Genomic DNA, 19,833 nt, shown 5'->3' with positions numbered 1-19,833 from the left:
AAAAACCCTTACCTAAACAGAAAACTTTTTAACTTTGGTTATCTTGTTTGAAAAATGATTTTTCCTCCTTGCATTGTCTACGTCTTCAAATAGAGGAGAGCTCTCTTTGGACGATAGCGTTCAGGATCCAGCATCACTATATGAAGATGGAGGTCCTCCAGATCCAGTCCGTGGCCTTCATAACATATCAGCATGTGTATTTAATATGAAATGCAAACACTTTTGTGAAGAATGTAACCTATTGAATTTTTGACATTTGGAAAAACTTTTTGCAGAATTTTGTAAATGAACTAGGCCTTTATAACCAAACAATTACCCTTCGCTGGGTTGGTTTAGGGTGTAAATGATATTGTTTGTTTTATGTTTTGAGTCCTGTGATACTATTCTAGAGGAATATTATAAAATCTGGGGGCCAGAAGAGAATTTACAAACTCTACATGCTGTGAGTTACACTTCTCACTTGCTCGATCACAAGATGGTGGTGCCATTCTTTGAACTACATAATGTTTCAAGTTTGTCATCTCTTGTGTTTGCCTGTGTTGTTTATTTGAATAGAAGGGATCTCTTGTCGTCTTTGTGTTTGCCACTTTCCACACTGTGTTGTCTATTTGAATAGAAGGGATCTCTTGTCGTCTTTGTGTTTGCCACTTTCCACACTGTGTTGTCTATTTGAATAGAAGGGATCTCTTGTTGTCTTAGAGGAATGAAAACTTGGGTGTATCACAAGATTACAAGGAGAATGCATGACCCATCATAGAATTCTAGTCCTAGCCATTAATCAAGAAATTGGAGAGGTGGAAAATGATTATATTTCTTAACAAGCAAACCGTTTATAATCAAGATCATAAAGAAGAATGATTACCATTACTCCACCTCAAGAGAGCAAATTCATTCCATTTCTTTTATGTCCAAACTTTTCCAACATAACCCTAATTTAAGCTTTAGCAAATCTGTTTGAAGTTTTTCAATGAGCTGCTAGACACCAAGACATTGTGTGAGGTCATGTCACCAGCCGAAAGCCTTGAGGTGGACTTGAACCAGTCGACTCTAGCTCGGATGATCTAAGGAAAGACACTGAAAGAGATCTGGACTGCCAGATGATCTAACTGAATGTTATAAATCTCTCACAAGCATGGCAAGAAGCAAGTTTTGTGACTACTCGTTAAAGAAGCTTGTGAATTGTTTAACTCCTACTCGGCTGTGGACAAGGAATGCATTTTGCTGGCGAGCTTCATGCAGATTGGAGATGTAGACATGGTGTTGTGGATGAAACCTGTTAAAGACACTTTATCTATCTCAATCCCACTGCTTATTCTCGAGTAGTTTTAATTTCTATTAATATAACCATTGCACTTTGGAATTTTTAATCTTGACTCCTTGAAGTCAATTTCTAAAGTGTCTTTGACACCTTTCATTACATACATTGTGCAAAGTCCACTTCCCCATCTTAAAAAGTTCTTTATAGCACAAGATGAAGCCAAAAAAATGTTTAATCAGTAAGAAAGATCAAATCTCGTGAACACAATGCTAGAAACATCAAATTCATGATCATGGCTCTTTCTCCCCAAGGTGGATATTGTGCTCTTTCAATTTGCTTAGGACCACCAAAAGTACAACACAAGTGTCCACAAGCCATCCAGCAGGCTGTCCGAGAATTCCTCATCCCCGTGACAACTAATTAAGTTACTTCGTTTGGACCAGTTGTTTTCGTTTTCCCCTTTTTTTGCTGCCAAGTTTAGGGTTCATTGTTGAAGGGCTAGAGCAGTGATGGTAGACGTCACGGACGAGATGTCTTGGGGTTGGGGTTGGGGTTGGGGTTGCTGCCTGGTCCACTCTGCCCAGGTAGGCTGCTTCGCACGGTAAGTTCGTTTAGGTAGGGCTTTTCTTTGCATGAGCAATAAGCGAGTAAAGAAAGCAAAGCTGCTTACAACGAGCTGAGGTATGATCAACAATGAAAGAAAGGCTAGTGGCGATCAGGAATTTGTGTTGAAACTCTCAACGTTTGAAGATGATTGCAACTCAGAAAATCAAAGTGCAAAACAATGGGCCAAGGATGTGGACAATACAAACGATCATTGAAAGTTGACAATACTTAGCTTCAGGTTTGCGTGTGTTTCAATTGGTTCTAATTTCTTGCCATGAACAAGCCAAGTCGCCTGCTCAATGACGATAAGAACTGAAAAACGCCATGTCGGCCAAGAAGAATAATGCTACGAAATTGGAGATATTTTGTGTCAACGTGATTGTCAACGCTTTGAGTTATGTTGTTGCTGCGCTCAACGCAAGACCTGCGAGCTGAGAAACAACGTCGCTTGCGATCTTCAGAACCTCAATCCAGCTGAAGACGTACATGACAATGGTCCAACCTCAATGACCATGAAAACTCCATGAAAGCACAGTGATCATAGCGTGAAAGACGCTCACTCGTATACTGTTTGTTCTGTTTGCTGTTCAACGAAACGGACATCGGTTCGTGAACTGTTTATTCTAACCAAAATGTATGTTCAACGAACTGGACAACGCCCAAAAGGGCTAGAGGCTTCAACCTTCCAGGTCTATGTTCTCTATAGTTTTCTTTATGGTTTCTCTAACTTCTTTTTGTTTTTGCAATGCCATGAGAACAACGTTAGATGGAAGTTTACACTTTGGCAGTGGCAAAACCGGAGGATCTACACAAAGCTACCCTGTGGTTTCCTTGAAAAGAGATGAATACAGTTACAAAGTTGCAAGTAGTTGTGTCAAAAAACACCAAAAAGTAGCTTGTGAGCTTCCCAGAGACGAGCGTCTGGGTGCTGTGGCAGCTACTCAAGAGCTCGTTAAACCTCCTGTAGCTGTCCGAGCTTGAAGACCTCGGGCTCGTCACTTCCAAAACTTAGCTCGGCAGGGGATTCTCATGCCTTGTTCCAGAGCTTTCAGTTTGATCATCTTCCCACCAATGAGTCTCAGCCGCTAGAGCCGAGCAAGCCTTGATGGCCGCGAAGATGCAGGGGAATCCAGGTGCAGAGCCCTGGCATGAGAAGGCTTCCAGTTCTCTGCGTGTCCCAAGATGAAAGCGTTCTACATTGTGGCAAGGCATCCTGTCAAACACCTCCTCGCCTCAACCAGGCTGCCACACCTCCCATACATGCCAATCAAGCTGCAAGAAGTGTAGGGATTGGAGCAAACCCCGCTTTGGATGGCGCGATTCCCCTCTCTAAATCATTGGAGCTCCCGCAGGATTTCAACCCTGAAAGGAGCTCTACTGAACAGTTTGTGCTGTGAACCTGGCATTGTCCCAATCTGTGGCAGTACCTGTGGAGCGCGGGTCGAAGGAAATGCATCCATCCGTCGAGCGCCAAAAGAATCTTTGTGCCTTTAAATGACAAGGCAAAATTTCCTCTTCTTGTCACTGCCATTCTTTCGTGGGCGACAAGGCTTTGCGTCCATGGGAATTTGATGTGGTTCTTCTCAGTGCGTTTTAGTTTCTTTTGATAAGGATTCGAACCTTGGACTTGTGATTCGTAATCCTCAGCAACCGGGTTCGCATTATTTTATTATCGACTTAACCCACATGTTTCCTCTCCCGCGCGAGACGCCACTGCCATTCGGCCTGCCAGGAAGGTCTTCAGAGCCCATCGTGAGCAGCGTCGTCCAGGTGAAGGTTTGCTGGGCATATGCCACAAGCAGCGGATTCCACGAGACGAGGCGGCATCGGGAAGGAGGTGTTTGATCAAAACCTTGTGGCGTGGAACACGCTGCATGCTGCATACTCGAGGCAGGGGCTTGTGGAGGAGGCCCCGCAATTCACACACTTTGTGTTGACGGTGATAGTGCTTTGCTCCACTCAAATCCGCCTTGCATCCTTACGCCTACACAGTGGTGCTTGAGCTCCCGGGGAATTTGCTCGGGGCCCTCGCTAGCGTCACACCCAGATTCAGACCGATTCGAGAGTTGGCCTCAGAAATCCTCCCTTCTCATGCCGTCGGCGAAGTTCCTGGGATCCATCTCCAGCTGCCCAGACAGTCGTCTCCGCTGCTCCTGAAACAACCTTGGATCCTGGCCGCTTCCCGGAACAAGACTTCCACTCATGTTTGCCAAAGGAAGAACCGTTGCTGCCGCTGTTCCTGGAAAGTCTTGCGATCCATATACTAGTGGCTGAGCGGCCTCTAGAGCTTCTCCCTGTCTCCCGACTCCTCTCCTCCAAGTCCTCGAAAGTCTAGAGTTGAGATCCCGTGACTTCCTGGCATGAAATGTTGCTGGTGTGGCTGGAATAGACGATGAGAAACGTTGTTGACGCTGTGGAGGTTCCCAGAGGAAGACTGTAAGATCGGCTTGAGAAAACCAGGAACTAGCTGAGACATCTTTGATCGTTGTCCAGCGTCATGGGACACTATCAGTGGCGGCCATGTGTTGAGCTGCCAGCTGCTGATAATTCTCCCACTCCCACTATGATAGACGATGAGGCCCTGGATGCCTTGAACTTATATAGTGTCACTGCCGCCGACTATGACGCTTGATCCACCACCTGTTCGATGGCATGCCCGAGAGGAGCCTCGTGTCGTGGTCGGCGATGCTAGTGGTGTTTGCAAACTGCGGCTGCATAGATGACGCCACAAGGCTGTTCGATGCCATGCCGATAGCCATGATCACCGCTTGTGCCGACCGCGACCTGGCCCGAGCCAAGGACGCGTTTGACGGGTGTTTGCACGACATGGCAAGGTTGACGAGCCTCCCCGAGCAGGACATGTTCTCTTGGGATGCCCTCTTAGCCCCACAGCAGGCATTTCTCTCTGACAGCGTGCTGGATCGAAGCGTGACTCTGTGGACGTCGGCCTCCAGGTCTGCATTCCTGGGCTGGTGTCTGTGGCGCTCAAGGCTGAAAAGCTAGTGCTGTGAGATGGCCTTGCCTGGGGATCCTAACCCCAAGAAGCATCACTCCTGGTCCATTTTTTGCCCCATTCTAAAACCAACATTAGTCACTAACAAAACTTGCTTCTTGGGCAATGAATAAGATCAAAATACTGGCGAGCTGAGATAAGAGGGGTACTCATCTTTATCTTGAATCTCCAGGGCCTTCTCTACTTCCAAACACGTCACCTTGCTCTGCCGTGGAGGTTGATGGGCTCGAGTCAGAACCAGCCATTGATCTTCTCCATGGCCGAGATCCGCCTGACATCGACATGTGTTCTGGAGGGATGGAGGTTGATGGACTCGAGTGAGGGATCTGGATAAATTGAAGAACATGGCAACTGGATGTTTTCACAAAAATCTCTGCCAGTGGTCTTTTTATGTATGAAGCTCGAATAGGGACTCGAGCAATCCAACCAGATCCAAAAACCAAATTCCACTAAATGAATATTTCCTCAATTAACACGTACATAGAGAACTTTAATATTTGCTGTTCAGAAACAAAGAAGAAGAAAAAGTTATTTGAACTAGAAAAATTAGAAATGGGATCATCCAACAAGCTCGTGTGTCTTTGGCTGACAATAAGTATGTGTTGGGCTTGTCGTCGTCGGCGTCCAAAGCCTGTGTTCTTGATTCCTCCGAGATGCTAAGTCTTGGCTGGGCCAGTCGGCATTTAGTCTCCTTGCAAAATCTTCGACTTCCCTGAATCTTAATCAATGTATGTCACCTTGAACGAAACGAGCGCCTGAAAATTGGACTGGAGATGAAGAACCTTGCTTTTTGAGCTCTAGAGACGAGAACAAGCTCTCAAAGGAAAACAATGTGGAAGAAGGGAGTACACACGCACATACCTCCTTTGAGAAGCTGTCCTGAAGAAGGGGATGTGATTCTCTGGGATGCCATGATCTCAGCGTATGCTCTGAACTCTTCCTGAATCAGAGAAACATTTGAGTGTGAAGTTAACAAACGAAGTTGGTTTTAGAATGCAAACCTGGAGGCTAAGTTGCGAATGTTGTGGTTCCACTCGTTTCACACACGAATCAATGGCATTGCTACTCCATCACCATCACCAGATGGAGAATAGCCTTCATTGCCCTCCCAAAGCTGTGATGTCAATTCATATAGTGGTGGCGTGGCAGGGAAGACTATGGTTCCAATTTGCACATTGATATACTTGCCTTCTGCAGCTCCATCCCAAGAACGTAGAGCTTGCTGCCCAGAACCTGGCACATGAATCCCCATGCCTTTAGTGATACAAGAATATCAAATGTATTCTTACAATGTATGGCATAGCTCCACCACATTATCAAGAAGGTGATTAACAAAGTGAGTTGGTATTGATAAAATTTCCTCAACTTAGAGATCCATGGATGAAGGAAGATTGAGTTGGTAAGTAACCTCAAAAGTATGAAAGAGCATAAACTTAAGTTTTGACTTTTTAAATTGTTACAAGAGCAAGTGGTGATAACAAAGAAGACAAATCTTGGTTGGTAATTTGTCATCTTGGGTATGACTAATTAATATGATTAATGAGGATAAAAGCCATAATTAACAAAGAATAACAAAGAGTGTTAAGAATTGTTATAAATAAACTTATTAGAAAGAAGAAACTCAATCATGTTGATGGGAAATATTACTTTAAGTGTTTAAATAATATACTTTAATTGCCCATCAACTTGAGGATGATAAGAAGTTGACAACTTACCTTTGATGTGGAGGAAAGAAAGAAATTAGTGCTAAAAGGTGAAAATAAATTAAGGATTTTGATCACTAATAATATTATAGCAATCCATAAAAGTGAAAAATGTCATTTTGAAAAACCAATCAACCACAATAAAGACAGTATCAATCCTCAAGAATACAGAAGATTAATAAAGAAGTCTATAGAGGTAGACATCCAAAGCCCAAAAGTAAAAAGAAGTCGCTAGAGAAAATTAGATAGAGCATTTCAAGGCATTTTAGACTGCTAATAAATGGATGAAGCTATCTATTTCATAAATGTTTGTGACAAGAAGGTTTATAAGAGATCAACTACTAAGAGAAGTATGTATATTAGGCTACAAAAGGTAAGGCAAGGTTAAAAATTTTAATCATATATAATTATGAGAATGAACATAACTAAAACCATGATCACTTCCCAATTATATAGGCATGAAAAGTGCCCTCTTATTGTGCTCTTGTCCAATTAAAATGAAGCAAAGTTAAAAACAATTGAAATGTAGGTGATATCATCAAATTGTTTGCTATAGTAACCAGCATTCTTTGTATAATCATTAGGTAGTTTATTTAGTACAAGTAAGGTGACTTCAATTTTGCTGCATTAGCCAAATTCTATTGATTATATTGCCTTGGACTTATTGTAGAAGAATTAACTAAGATATAGTCTAAGGTGGCCCCATGATCATAGACTTTGCCCATCCAGATTCATGATCCACTCATTGTAACTTGGATTCTAGAGTAGTGGCTAACCTCTGGATTGATGGAATCCATTAGTTCATTGATAATTGGTCAAATGGAGGAAGCAAGGAGAGGTGAAATTTGTTGTGAGGAGAGAAGCTCCTCCAAGCTTCTTTTGGCTGTAAATGCTGAAAATATATATAGTGGGTTGATAATGAATTTAGTCCATCAAATAATATATTTCTAGAACGAAAAATTTTATAATCAGAAACTACGATTTTAATTTTCAAATAATAATTTAGAAAAAACAAAAAAAATGAAACCTTTATCAACAAATTTGTCCCGGGACAAAGTTATATAAATTTAAGAATTTATAAACCCATTAAATCTCTATAGGCATGGAATCTCAAAAATCCCATATATTAGTATTTATTGCCATGGTTGTTTTTTCTTTTTGCATTAAAAAGACTCATTCATACTCCTCTATACACTTCCAAAGGTGCATTACAACATTCCAAAGAGGAACAAATTATCAAGACTATTGTAGGTGTGTGAACCTAGTTTGGTATAGATTTGCTTTTGGTTTATCTATGCTGGGATATTATATGGCTCGAGTTGGAAGTTTGGGTTGTTTTTTCAGGGTTAGGCAATCCCATGAATTTATATTTAGGGATTTCATAGAAGCAGTTAGTGATATATGGGATATATGTTTATTTTATGGAGGTATAATTGCGCTAAGTGATATTTCTTTACAAGTAGAATATTCAAGAGATGAGCTTAGGGAGACAAACTCTTCTATAAATATGTCAATGGTATTGTTTAATTGTAATATTTAATTTACAAGTCTCTAAAAGAAAATAATTGATGTTTTTGGGTTACTACCACAACTATTATTTTGTAAAAATAAAAATTCTTCGTTTCTGAAACATCCAAATATATTTTAGGATATTCTTCAATCTATTTCTTTTGTAAATGTTTACTATTAATTTTTCTCTATTTAGGACATTGTTACTAATAAAGCCATCCTGAATCCAATTAGAAGAAGCTCAAAATTCTTCTTTGACAGTGGTGTCACAGGTTTGATTGGTATGGGATGAGAAGGGGTAAGGCAGGCTTCCTTGATCACTGCATGGGTGTTTGGCTTTGAGAATGCTTAGTAACAATAAAAAGAGCATACTAGAGCACGAAGAAAGAATAAAATATATAAGATCTTCTAGAGGGATGGATATTTTAGGTAGCAAAACTACCTCCAGCTTATGATGGCAATTTTATCTAGACTTTCTATATATATCACCCAGATTGTGAATGATTTTGGATATGAAGAGATGAGGGAGAAACTTGTGGCCACTAAAGACTTCATCAATATGCAAAGACTATTCTTCTTGGAGAGTTTTACATCAGCAAACAGTTCAACTCAAGCATAACAGCTGCAAATATCTAACAAATATAACAGAAATAGCTTAAAGACATGAGTTTTTTTAAGAGGTGAGTGCTAATATTACATATAACACACTTATTAAGCTGTTACTCCAGCACGACTTGGCTGCTGGGGGGGATGCTCTCGATTGGGACGGTGGTGAGGTCAATGATGCAGAGCGTGGAGGTGATGCAGTTCTTTTAATACTCTCACATATATAACCCCACTATAAGAAACGAAGTTCCTTATGTTTCTCTAGTGCTCTTTATGGAGCAAGCACCATGTCCTTGGACTTCTAGAGGATGTACCAAAGTTGAAAAGGTGGTTGAGAAATTCTCTCACCATCTTGAGATTTGACATGATCACCAAGCCAATGTTTATATTGTGAGAGGTAGTGAGGAGCGAGTGGTAGGATGGTTGATAATTGGCAATGGAATGGGTACTGATAGCAAATTGAATGTGCTGGAGAAAACAACCAAGCGTAACACCATTGTAAAAACTTCCAACAAGATGAGAGTTGCATTAAAGCTGTTGAGTTGGAGAGGTCCAATTTAAGTAAACTCTGGCTCACCAACAATGATCTTATGAGGACTTGGTGGTGGAACACATTAAATGGGGCATGGTATAGTTCTAATAGAGAAACATGGTTAGAGATTACAGAGAAAAAGACGAGAAATTTAGTGTCTAATCATTAGAAGTGATCAGTATAAGCAATAATTAAATAATGTGTGAGACAAGTGTTGGATGAAATTAATATATCCAATGATAATAAAGGCCATAATTGGAAAAATGATGCATCCAAAGGTCTACTGAACTCCATAATTCTTATAGGAACTTTATAAATGCCAGCACTAGGAATTCTCCCAGAATGGCCAAACATCTTTACTCCAAACCCTGAATGCTTGGTTGTAACAAAATTGGATGGAATAACTCTTCTCTCTGGAGGCTTTTGGTTATCAGATGAAGCAAGTTCGTGCTTTGAGTATTATCCAGTGAAGCATCCAATCAGAAAGAGTTTGTAGTGTTTATGCAAGACTTCCACAAGTTTACATGCTTTTGATTCTTTAAGTGTGCTTTTAAAGTGTGCTTTGATCTTGATGTTCCATGAAATGAGATATTTCATCAATGAAACCCAAGCTGCATTTTCCATCCAATCTTCCCATGCATGGACGAGAATAACTCGAGAGCTCGCTCAGGCTCACCACCTTTTGCATATCCCATGAACATACATTCCAGAAGCTGAATCCTGCTGGTCGAAAACTCGCCACCGCGCTTTGCACACATAAAAAATCATACTGTCGGGCACGAAAATGCAAAGAAATCCCTGTCCGTGTTCTTGTGAGCTGCAAGTACATCCCTGTCCAGCCATCTCGTGCAAGCATCGAGCGCGGTGGACTCTCACAAATTTTTCCATAGAAATTCAGCAGGCCACCAACATGTCCACCAAGAATCCACCACGCTACTGAGCTTAACGACCCTTCACCCGGGTAGCGGTGAGTGAAGCTCCTTGACGCCGATACATGGCGCCAAAATGCCGGATTTTAGGGCTCTTTGGTATGGGTTTAGGGCTTTTGCGCCAAAACTCTAGGGCAACGCAAACTATCAGGGACACGAGAATGCCCAGTCTCGTTCGTCCGCATTTTGATTCGGATCGAGGGCCTCGATGATCAGCGCTCTATGTGGCGCCGGATTGCGCCGCCTGGGAGCCGGCATTTGAGCAGCGAGGTGAGATCGAGAACGAGCATTCCCAAGGCTGCGGCTCACAATCCTGGTAGGGAAGTGTATTCGCCTCCAAAGTGCTCGCCGGTGGCGGCCAGGATCATCGGCTTGCTGCGCGAGGCCGGCGACGAGGACGATTTGGATCGGGTGATCGGGGGATGGAATGGGATGCTTGGAAGGTACACAGTAGTGGGAGAGGTTTTGCGGCATTTGGGGAAGATCTCCACGATCGTGAGGCTCTTCGATTGGCTGGGCAGGCAAAAGGGATACCAGCACTCGGTCTTCACGTATAACTGCTTCCTCGACGCTCTAGCCAAGGCAAACGCTGGCCAGCTCGCCTATGAGAAGTTCCAGCAGATGCAAAGGCGTGGCTATCCTCCCGACGATTTCACCTACAGCATTGTTCTTCGCGGCCTCTGCAAGGCCGGGGAGCTGGACAAGGCCAAGGAGCTCCTCGGCCAGCTACGCGAGAGTGGAGTGAAGCTCAACGTGATAACTTACAGCGTCGTGATCGATGGCTGCTGCAAGGCGTCGAGAGTGGACGACGCTCTGGAGATTTTCAAGACGATGAGCGCCGGTGGTGGCTGCGTTCCGGACGTGGTGACTTTCAATAGCTTGCTCAAGGGGCTGTGCTCGGGCGAGAGGATGAGCGAGGCTTTCGTGCTCTTTGAGTACATGGCCAAGGCTGGTTGCGAGCCAAACGTGATAAGCTACAGCACTCTTCTCGACGGGCTCTGCAAGGCTGGGAGGCTGGACGAGGCTTGCCGGCTGTGGGAGGAGATGGTCGAGAAGAGCTGTGTTCCAGACCTTGTAGCGTATACTTCCTTCGTGACCGGGCTTTGCAAGGCGAACCGGGTGGCCGAGGCTTGCGACTGCTGCCGGAAGATGGTCACGAAGGGGAGTAAGGCGGATGCTGTGGCGTTTAGCACCGTGATTGGGATTCTCTGCAAGAAAGGCCATGCCGAGGAGGCCCAGAAGTTGCTTGTCGAGATGGTGGGAAGCTGCTTCGGTCGCAAAAGAGTGACTGTGGAGGAAGGCCAGCTGATATCACTGTCCGATGCTTTGGAGCTCTTCGCGTTTCTTACAGAGAGGGGAGTTCCAATCGACTCGTCAACATTGCACACCCTCGTCTGTTGCTTTTGCATGGGAAACAAGGTAAGAAACACCCAACTCACCTCTGGAACTTTTACTGATCTTTTTCTTGTTTTTTTTCCAGGTTCCAGAGGCATTTCAGCTGTTCAGGACGGTCAAGAGAGTAACTCCGCTAGCTGCGACGTACAGCCAAATGATTGAGCATCTATGCAGAAGCGGGATGCTAGACGAGGCGTGCAAAACTTTCGAGGAGATGATCTCTCGCAACCATCCGCCGAGTGCCGAGCTTTTCAACACGCTGATCCACGCGGTGTGCAAGTCTAAGAGGCTCCCAGACGGCGTGCTGCTGTTCCAGAGAATGAAAAGCATGAAGGAGTTCTACTGCCCTCCCAACTTGGAAACGTACAACATCATGGTGGACAACCTCTGCAAAGCCAAGCAGCTGGACGAGGCTCAGGAGCTCGTGAACGAAATGGCCAACTACGGCCTGTCCCCAGACGTTGTGACATACAGCGCTCTTGTCGACGGACTCTGCAAGCTTGGCAAGCTGGACCGGGCCTGCGACCTCCTGGAAGAGATGAGCAAGGAGGGAGTTTTTCCAGATTCCTTCACGGACGCCTCCATCCTCAACGCCCTGAGCAAAGCCGGCAAAGTCGACTACGCTCTCAGCCACCTGGAGACGATGAAAGCCAGGGGATCAACGCCGGACCTGGTGACTTACAACACCCTCCTCGACGGCCTCTGCAAGGCAGGACGTATCGACGAGGCCATCACGTTTCTGGCCAAGATGGTCGCGGCCAAATGCACACCGGACGTTTTCTCCTACACGATCATCATCACGGCGCTGTGCAGGAGCGGCCAGGCGGCCGGTGCTCACGCCATCTTCCAGGAGATGGTCAAGCGAGGCGTCCTCCCGGACACGGTCTTGTATCACTCGCTGCTGGACGGGCTGGCGAGGAACGGTCTGGAGGACCTGGCTCTGGAGCTGCTCAAGACGAGCCTGTGCAAGCCCGACTTCGTGATGCACAAGATGGTGGTGGACGGGCTGTGCAAGGCAGGGAAAGCCGAGGACGCTTGCGAGGTTGTGGAGAGAATGGCCGACGCTGGCTTCCCGGCCGATGCCTTCACGTATATCAATGTGGTGAGGGGCCTCCGGAAGCTTGGAAAGGTGGACAAGGCTCGCCAGCTCGTGGACGACGCGTCCGAGACTCATACTAGCGTGGAGAGGCTGTCCATGGAGAAGGCCGAGGCTGGAGCGCTCTCTTAGCTTTGGAAGTCATAATGGGAAAGGAGCATGGGCTACATCGCAAACCGTCCTTCCACAGCTCCACGTTCACCTGTTGGTTTTGGTCCTACAATGCCAGAAAGACAATCGTTCCAGGATTTCCATCACTTTCCACGCTACAAACCCTAAACCTTTGAAAAGGGGATATACTTTTATCGTTGGTATCTTCATAAACCCTAAACTTTTGAAAAGGGTGAGGGGCGAAAGGAAGGAGAAGGATGTGGAGGTACGTGTTTTCGGAGCCAGATGCGCCACACTCGATCAACATCAGCGATGTGAGATTGGATCCGACTGGGCTTCTCGAGTACGTGGAGACGCAGCACCAAGAGGGCGTTTGCCTGGACGAGCTGGCCATTCCGAGCAGCCCGCCACTGCCCTTGACCCCGGCGCTGTGGAGCTCGCATCTCCTCCAGGGCAATCCGCAGGCTAGCGGATTCGAGGCGCTCTACACGTCCTGGAGCAGCTCACACCAGGAGCATGTCGCATGCAAGCAGCAGCTCCGATCGTCCGGCTGCAAGAAGGTGTTTTTCAAGCTCCTGGCGTTTGTGGCGGACCTGGTGGACTACGACCACGCAAGAGGTGCCCAGGAGAGGATTGATTACTTGCTTCCCACCGCCGCGGGACTGCTCAAGTCCCCGCTCTACTTCACCGCCCAGGAGAGCTCGCTGCTCGAGAGCTTTGTGTCGCCATGCGGTGCTAGCGTGGCGGAGGCCGTGGCTCGCAAGTTTGAGTCGGCGCCGCTGTTGCAGGGCGTGTGCACCGCGCATGTCGTGGCGCCGCTCCTCAAGAGGCTGTTTTGCATTGGCGATGGCTGCTTTGGAAAGGAGTTTAACGAGTTCCGGGAGGAGTTTAACAAGGGGACGATCGCCATGATCCAGCAGCGGAGAAAGGAGGTCCACGCTTTCCTGGAGACGAGCGTAAAGCCGTCTAGCCAGCCGAGGAAACAAGAAAAGACCAACGCTAAGCCCCAAGGCAAAGACCAGAAGAAGAAAAGCACCCAAAAGAAGAAGTGAGAAAGAAGCGCCAGGCTTGGGATGAATGTTTCTTCTAACACTCTATCAAAACCATCTTTTTTTCCAATCAACATTGCCACAAGCTGGTCGCAGTGAAGATCTTGATGCTGTCCAGGGACTGCTTTATCTCTAGAGATTCAGCTCCAAATTTTTCTCCTCATATTTTTTAGTTCTGGCACCAGTTGCGAGCGTTTTCGAAGAGCTTGAGCCAGGGACTCGGCCCCGCCGGATCGATCTGCCACTCCCTCGGGTACCATGGGAACTGCCACATCATGAAGCACCTCTCCGGGTGAGGCATCATCGCCAAGTGCCTCCCGTCCGGCGAGCACAGGGCCGCGACACCTCTCGGAGATCCATTCGGGTTGAAAGGATACTGCTCGGTCACCTCTCCAGCGTCGTCGCAGTAGCGCAGCGGGGCCAGGTTGGAGTCGAGAACTTCCGTCAATATCTCGGGCTGAGGGAAGAATGCGCGGCCTTCGCCGTTGGCCACCCAGATTCCCACCGTCGTGCCTTCCATGCCTTTGAGCATGATGGCCGGGGACTGCTCGATGGTAACCGACGCAAAGCGGCACTCGAAGCGTCCCGACTCGTTGTGGACAAACCGGGGCTGTGACTTGTCGCCGCCGACGTCTTTCACTCCGGGAACCCAGCCCAGGAGAGCCATAAGTTGGCAGCCGTTGCAAACTCCAAGGCTGAAGGTGTCAGGACGATCATAAAACTTTTGGAACTGCAAGACAAGACCACTTTGCTAGACCTCCCGAAAGAGAAGAAAACGTTTTACCTCGTCAAGAAGAGACTTGTTGAATCGTATAGTTCCGGCCCAGCCTTTGGCGGAGTCGAGGACGTCTCCATAGCTGAAACCGCCGACGAAGACCAGCCCTCTAAAGTCGCTTAGAGAAACCTTCCCGTCCCGTAAGTCGGACATGGAAACGTCCCAGGGATCAAATCCCGCACAGTAAACCATAGCTGCCATTTCCCGGTCACCGTTGCTACCTTCTTCGCGGATAACAGCGACCTTGTGCTTTTTCGTCGACATCAGAGCTTGCTTGTTGATCTTTGTGGGCAGTGAAGGAAGATTCCAGAGTGGAGTGGTCCTCGAACTCAGCCCTTCTTGCTCAGCTTTCACGCAGGACTCGAGGCATTGCTGCTTTTCCAAAGCAAAACTGGTCTCCTCCCAGGTGTCCCGCAGAGACGCTGTCGGCTCGTCAAGGTATAGTTTACCATTGACGGAGAGTTTTACTGTCGGCTCTGATCTCACACGTCCCAATACTTCACAGACTACTCCGTGACTATGAAGAACTTCAATCACTTTGCCCAAGTTGCCGCGATGAACCTGCACAGGAGGAAGTGAGTTAATAAAACGTGAATACTTTGGCCAACCTCATAAATAAGTCCAAGTTCCTCCGAAAAGAGCGCGCTGAAAGCCGCTGTGTCCGGTTCTGAAGCGGGAATGTCTACTTCAATGCCACAATTGCCCGCAAAAGACATTTCTAGCAATGAAACTATAACTCCACCATCGCTGATATCATGTCCCGCAGAAATAAGTTTCTTGCCAATAAGGTCCTGTCCGCAGTAAAATCCACATGGTTTCAAAAAGAAAAGCGATGAATGACAAGATCACCTGCGTCGCATTGAAGGCACGTTTTAAATATTGGGCATTAACGTCCGGGCAAGTATCACCAATCTGCAGTGGAAGTTAGCAAGGAAAGAAAAACACAGTTTGTCTCAGACCTGATCAAAAGCTTGGGCCAGTGCAGAACCTCCTAGACGACCTTTGCCACTCCCAACATTAATGTGCAAAAGAACACCTTCATCTCCCAACTGGAAGAAGCAAGTAATCGGATTTGAATGAAAGGGATCTGAATTTCAGTACCTTCAAATCAGGGGTGACGGTGAGTGTAATGTCTGGACAAGTCACATACGCACTAATGACGAGATTCCCGGGTGCCTTGACGGTTTCACCACCTGCTTGAGCAGCCATTGACAAGCTGTCCTTTCCACCGTCTATTGCGACCTCAAGCTCGATCATAGCGTCGCGAAGAGCAACGGCAGCATCGTACATATCTGCTCCTTCGGAATCAAGCTTTGCAGCGTACATCCAGTTCCCGCTTGCTTTGACATCCTTCAAAGCGGTAACCTGCGAACTTATACACATCATAAGGTGTTGTAACAATCAAGATGAGAGTACCTTAGCCCAAACAAGATTCGTCAAAGCTTCTCCAAGCGCCACCCTAGCCATGGCTGCAGGATTCAGCAGTCCCTGCAAATTGTCTTCAGAAAAAAGTAAAGAATTTTCAATCTACCTTGGTCGGTTGTTCACCAATAGCGCAAGCAGCACCGGTGAGATCAAGATGGCTCTGGAATAACAGAACGTGAGATGCCAACAAGATTATCACTAGACACCTGAGCAATGACTGCAACGTCCGCCAAAGGGAGCTGCAGGGGTCCAACAGTTTGCTGCTGAGCTACCAGTCCGGTGACACATCGATCAACCTGCACAAGGCAAATGTTTAGAAGACGACCAGCTGTTATCCAAAGTATTTAAACCTTTGTCGTTAGAAAACGCTTCGAGCACACTGATGGTAAACTGAGCACACGTCTCAAGGCATCCCTCACCGAGACTCCTGGCGTAATATCTAGAGGTTCACAAGTTACTGGTTTCCTATCAAAAGTAAATGTTTTGCGTGGCATGTCTCCGAGAACCTGAGACATGAATGCTAGCTGAACGACAAGAAGAAAAAATCGAACGTTCTACCTTCTCAAGGTCCAAATCAACCGCCGGCGGAGGTGGGGAGACATTGTTGGCTTCAGCTAGTTTCTGGGCTGCGCTGTCTATAAGAACAATCTTTCCCTCGCCACTAAAACATATTTTGAAAACTATCAATACGAATGAGTGATAAAATGGAGAACGGTACCTGATTTTTCCTATCACAGCCATGGACACACGCTCCCTGTCGCAAATAGACTGCAGTAAAGCCTCACTTTCTGGTCTAATCAATAAAGCATCCTTCACACATGTAAACAACGTGAGTCGATCTGGAAAGGAAAACAAAAATGACATCTACCTGTTCTTGGTACTCGGCACCCCAGATTTCTAAAACTGACATTGTTTCGTCACCAACAACAATAGACCTTATGTCAATTGTTGCTCCCTAAGATTCACAGATAATCCAGTTACGCCTGGGAAGTAATGAGTGAGCTTACCTTGGGGTATATTATCTCTTTAACAACGTTACAGTTTCCTCCAGCGCCTTGATCGTGAATGCTAACGATCGGATTACCATCGCCCATTTCTACACAGGTGCGAATTACGCGGTAAAGTTTCTGTGCCATTTCTGCATCTCCTCGCTGGACTGCGTTGAAATCTAGCTCGGCATCATTTTGGCCACTAACCTGGAACACATAATAGTTTAAGGTAATGTGTAAGGCTGAGCTCCTTACCATGCTAGATGCAGCTCCCCCACCCATCCCAATTCGGTATGCTGGACCGCCAACCTACAAGTTACAGGTAGGAAAAGCAAAGAAAGACAAATAAAAGCTACCTTAACAACAAGCATGCCAAGATCTGGATCTTCTTTCTTCAAATGCTTTTCATCGATCTGCATCAACAGAGTTGGTTTATTTTTATTATGTATGGAGTCTTACCGACCTGACCAATTCCTCCACTGAACATTATCGGCTTGAGCCACTCCCTCCGTTCACCATTAGGCAGTCTCATGCCGAAAGTACGAGTGTATCCCTGAGCGAGCGGGAATCATTAAACAGCTAAAGGAAGGGTAGCATTGTTACCTGAATCAGAGGCTCCCCAAACTTGTTACCGTAATCAGAGGCTCCGTTACTCGCATCGATAAGAATCTAGAAGAAAAGGTGCACGTCATGTCAGCTCAAAGGCATTTGAAGGAAGTACCTGAAGAGGAGGAGCCAAGTTCGGAGGATAAGCAAATGAAGAATCTTCCCAGGGAGCAAACGTTCCTTCAAGCTAAAAACGTTTGCTGATGTTAAGTTTTCCATGCTACAAACTCAAATTAATGCAAACCTGCAGATTTCCTACACAGTAACCTGCTGTCGAGGCAACAACAAGAGAACCTATGCCAGTTGCATGCGTATCGCGAATACGACCACCAGCACCAGTTTCGGCTCCCGGAAAAGGCGCAACCTGTTTGTAACATTAATCTCCATGAGCTGCACAAAGAACTGTACCTTACCGCGCAAGGGAAGTTGTGAGTTTCAGCAGTGAAAAGGATACATAAGTCCCTTGTGACGGGTACGATAACACATGGAATTCCAGGACGTGACGGAAGGAGCACTTCAGCACGAAATCCCCGAATGGCACTGTTTCAATTACAGCCAGGTTTTTGCAGGATAGAAACATCACCGTACCTCGAATTATCTTTGAACCCAATGACAGAGTTGTTCCGATTTGCTTTTAACGTATCGGCGACAAGTTCCATTAGAGACTTTGGCATGGCCCTTCCGTCAATGACCAGTTCGCCCTGTAGACATAATTGCAAGTTACAAGCCAGAGAAAACTCATGCTTTCCACACCTTGAAAAACCAGTGTCGGCTGTGTTCGCTGTTCGATTGGGCAATATCAAAGAGTTCCACATTGGTGGGATTCCGTTTGATATCCACTTGAAATAATTTTGTGTAATACTACAGCACAGTACTGTTCAGAACCTCTTTAGCATTTGCAGACACTACCTTAAGGTCATCTTCGTCAAACGCAAGACCCATCGATTTATTTATCTCCTCCAGAGCTAGCCTTCCTTTCTTAAAAGAAGAAGAAAGAACATATAAACAAGTGCAGTGGAAAGGAGAATAACGCACCTCCATGACCGGTATAAAATATATTGGTTCCGGAACCACATTTATTTTGAATGTGCTTAATGGTGTTGGATATACGGTTTCAGTCATCCTGTCGTGAACCTGAGTGAGAAAAGTTATTAAAAAGGAGAAAAACAAAGCAAGCTTACCATGGAACTGAACTTATTTATTTGTAGCTCATCTAGAGGAGAGGTGCCAGGACTCAGATTCAATAGATATCTGCGAGATCTCTCAATACGATCAATTTCCTGCAAATCACAGGACTTGAAGATTGACAAGGCATTCGCGGACCAGGCCGTAGTAAATGAGAGTCGAGGTCCAAATTCAAGCAGTATAGCCCCTGTTGAACGTAAAGTTAGTTGCAAGGAAAGTACAATGTACGCTAATTACATACTGTCGGATTTCTCAGACAGAGAACTTGTCGAGAGAAGGTTCTCCGGTTCAAAAGTTTCTTGAAGAAGCCATTTCAGATGTTTAAGCTTGGCTTCTGATAGAGGCGCCTTCAGCGATATGTTATAACACTTTCAAGTAACACCATATTAGCCAGACACTGTAGCATATATATATAAAAGAATAACCTGTTCCGTGTCAATGGATAGAACTTCCCCTGATACGTCAGATTGGACCTGTATGACGCTATCAAGATCATGCAACACAGATTCCCACTCGCAAAGAAATGTCCACCTTTCTGAGAAGTTGAGCGGTAGCATTTGATGAAAGGAACGGGCGTCGATAGTAATGAAGCATTTCGGGAAGAGCTTCATCGCTTCCCAGAACAATCTGTGAGGAAAAAAAACGAAACCATCAGCCATAGACCAAACCAAAGATTTCATAGAAAAAATCCTTACTTGCTGCTGCTTGGAGGCTACACCACGAGGAAAAGCTCCAAAAATGCGAGAGCTTGCGGACGAGAATGCGCTCTTGCTTTGAGCTGCAAAACAAACTAGAAATTCTCACAAGAGGAAAGAAGGAACCTTTTCCAAACTCGATCGAGAGGAATCCATACCCGAGAAAGCGGCCGGACAAAAAGCTCTCCGCGTCTTCTCCCCCGGAGCGATGCTACAACACAAATTTCGCACGAGATTACGATCCGCGGCGAGGAGATCGAGCGAATACCTCGGCTGGCGCTGGAAATGCGATTGGACGAGCTGCGCCTGGCCGCAAGACATCGCGCCCAAAGCTTAAACCCCCCGAAACCC

General features: G+C 45.9%; 2 protein-coding genes across 2 annotated transcripts; one reads left to right on the top strand and one right to left on the bottom strand.

Annotated features, from left to right (window-relative positions):
• The first annotated feature begins 10,300 nt into the window (after positions 1-10,300).
• LOC9647968 (pentatricopeptide repeat-containing protein At1g63330) lies at positions 10,301-12,971 on the top strand. Its single transcript, XM_024686469.1, has 2 exons — positions 10,301-11,575; positions 11,637-12,971. Exons 1-2 carry the CDS (start codon positions 10,379-10,381, stop codon positions 12,777-12,779), a joined length of 2,340 nt encoding a protein of 779 aa, XP_024542237.1. The 5' UTR covers positions 10,301-10,378; the 3' UTR covers positions 12,780-12,971.
• An 867-nt stretch (positions 12,972-13,838) lies between these two features.
• On the bottom strand, positions 13,839-19,821 carry LOC9647967 (probable phosphoribosylformylglycinamidine synthase, chloroplastic/mitochondrial). Its single transcript, XM_024686538.1, has 32 exons — positions 19,751-19,821; positions 19,641-19,693; positions 19,483-19,577; positions 19,319-19,414; positions 19,213-19,260; positions 19,029-19,155; positions 18,784-18,974; positions 18,638-18,736; positions 18,512-18,580; positions 18,356-18,463; positions 18,191-18,303; positions 18,016-18,142; positions 17,847-17,966; positions 17,718-17,789; positions 17,600-17,665; positions 17,460-17,549; positions 17,353-17,409; positions 17,252-17,305; positions 17,015-17,203; positions 16,876-16,962; positions 16,726-16,817; positions 16,566-16,668; positions 16,358-16,513; positions 16,214-16,303; positions 16,114-16,167; positions 15,999-16,070; positions 15,684-15,947; positions 15,542-15,631; positions 15,432-15,494; positions 15,191-15,373; positions 14,592-15,143; positions 13,839-14,537 (listed from the first exon to the last, which is right to left on the bottom strand). The coding sequence occupies exons 1-32, from the start codon at positions 19,801-19,803 to the stop codon at positions 13,977-13,979; spliced, it is 4,194 nt and encodes a 1,397-aa protein (XP_024542306.1). The 5' UTR covers positions 19,804-19,821; the 3' UTR covers positions 13,839-13,976.
• Between the last annotated feature and the right edge of the window lie 12 nt (positions 19,822-19,833).

The sequence above is a fragment of the Selaginella moellendorffii genome, unplaced genomic scaffold (assembly GCF_000143415.4).
Source record: "Selaginella moellendorffii unplaced genomic scaffold, v1.0 SELMOscaffold_49, whole genome shotgun sequence".
NCBI classification, from domain to species: Eukaryota; Viridiplantae; Streptophyta; class Lycopodiopsida; order Selaginellales; family Selaginellaceae; genus Selaginella; species Selaginella moellendorffii.
The sequence above is the reverse complement of the archived record's forward strand: the minus strand, read 5'-3'. Positions and strand labels throughout refer to the sequence as shown.

Coding starts and splice junctions, on each gene's coding strand:
- LOC9647968 (XM_024686469.1), top strand. CDS start 10,379: ATGTGGCGCCGGATTGCGCCGCCTGGGAGCCGGCATTTGAGCAGCGAG. Junction 11,576..11,636: donor GCTTTTGCATGGGAAACAAG/GTAAGAAACACC, acceptor TTTTTTTTCCAG/GTTCCAGAGGCATTTCAGCT.
- LOC9647967 (XM_024686538.1), bottom strand. CDS start 19,803: ATGTCTTGCGGCCAGGCGCAGCTCGTCCAATCGCATTTCCAGCGCCAG. Junction 16,071..16,113: donor TTGGTGAACAACCGACCAAG/GTAGATTGAAAA, acceptor GACAATTTGCAG/GGACTGCTGAATCCTGCAGC. Junction 14,538..14,591: donor ACAAGTCTCTTCTTGACGAG/GTAAAACGTTTT, acceptor CTTGTCTTGCAG/TTCCAAAAGTTTTATGATCG.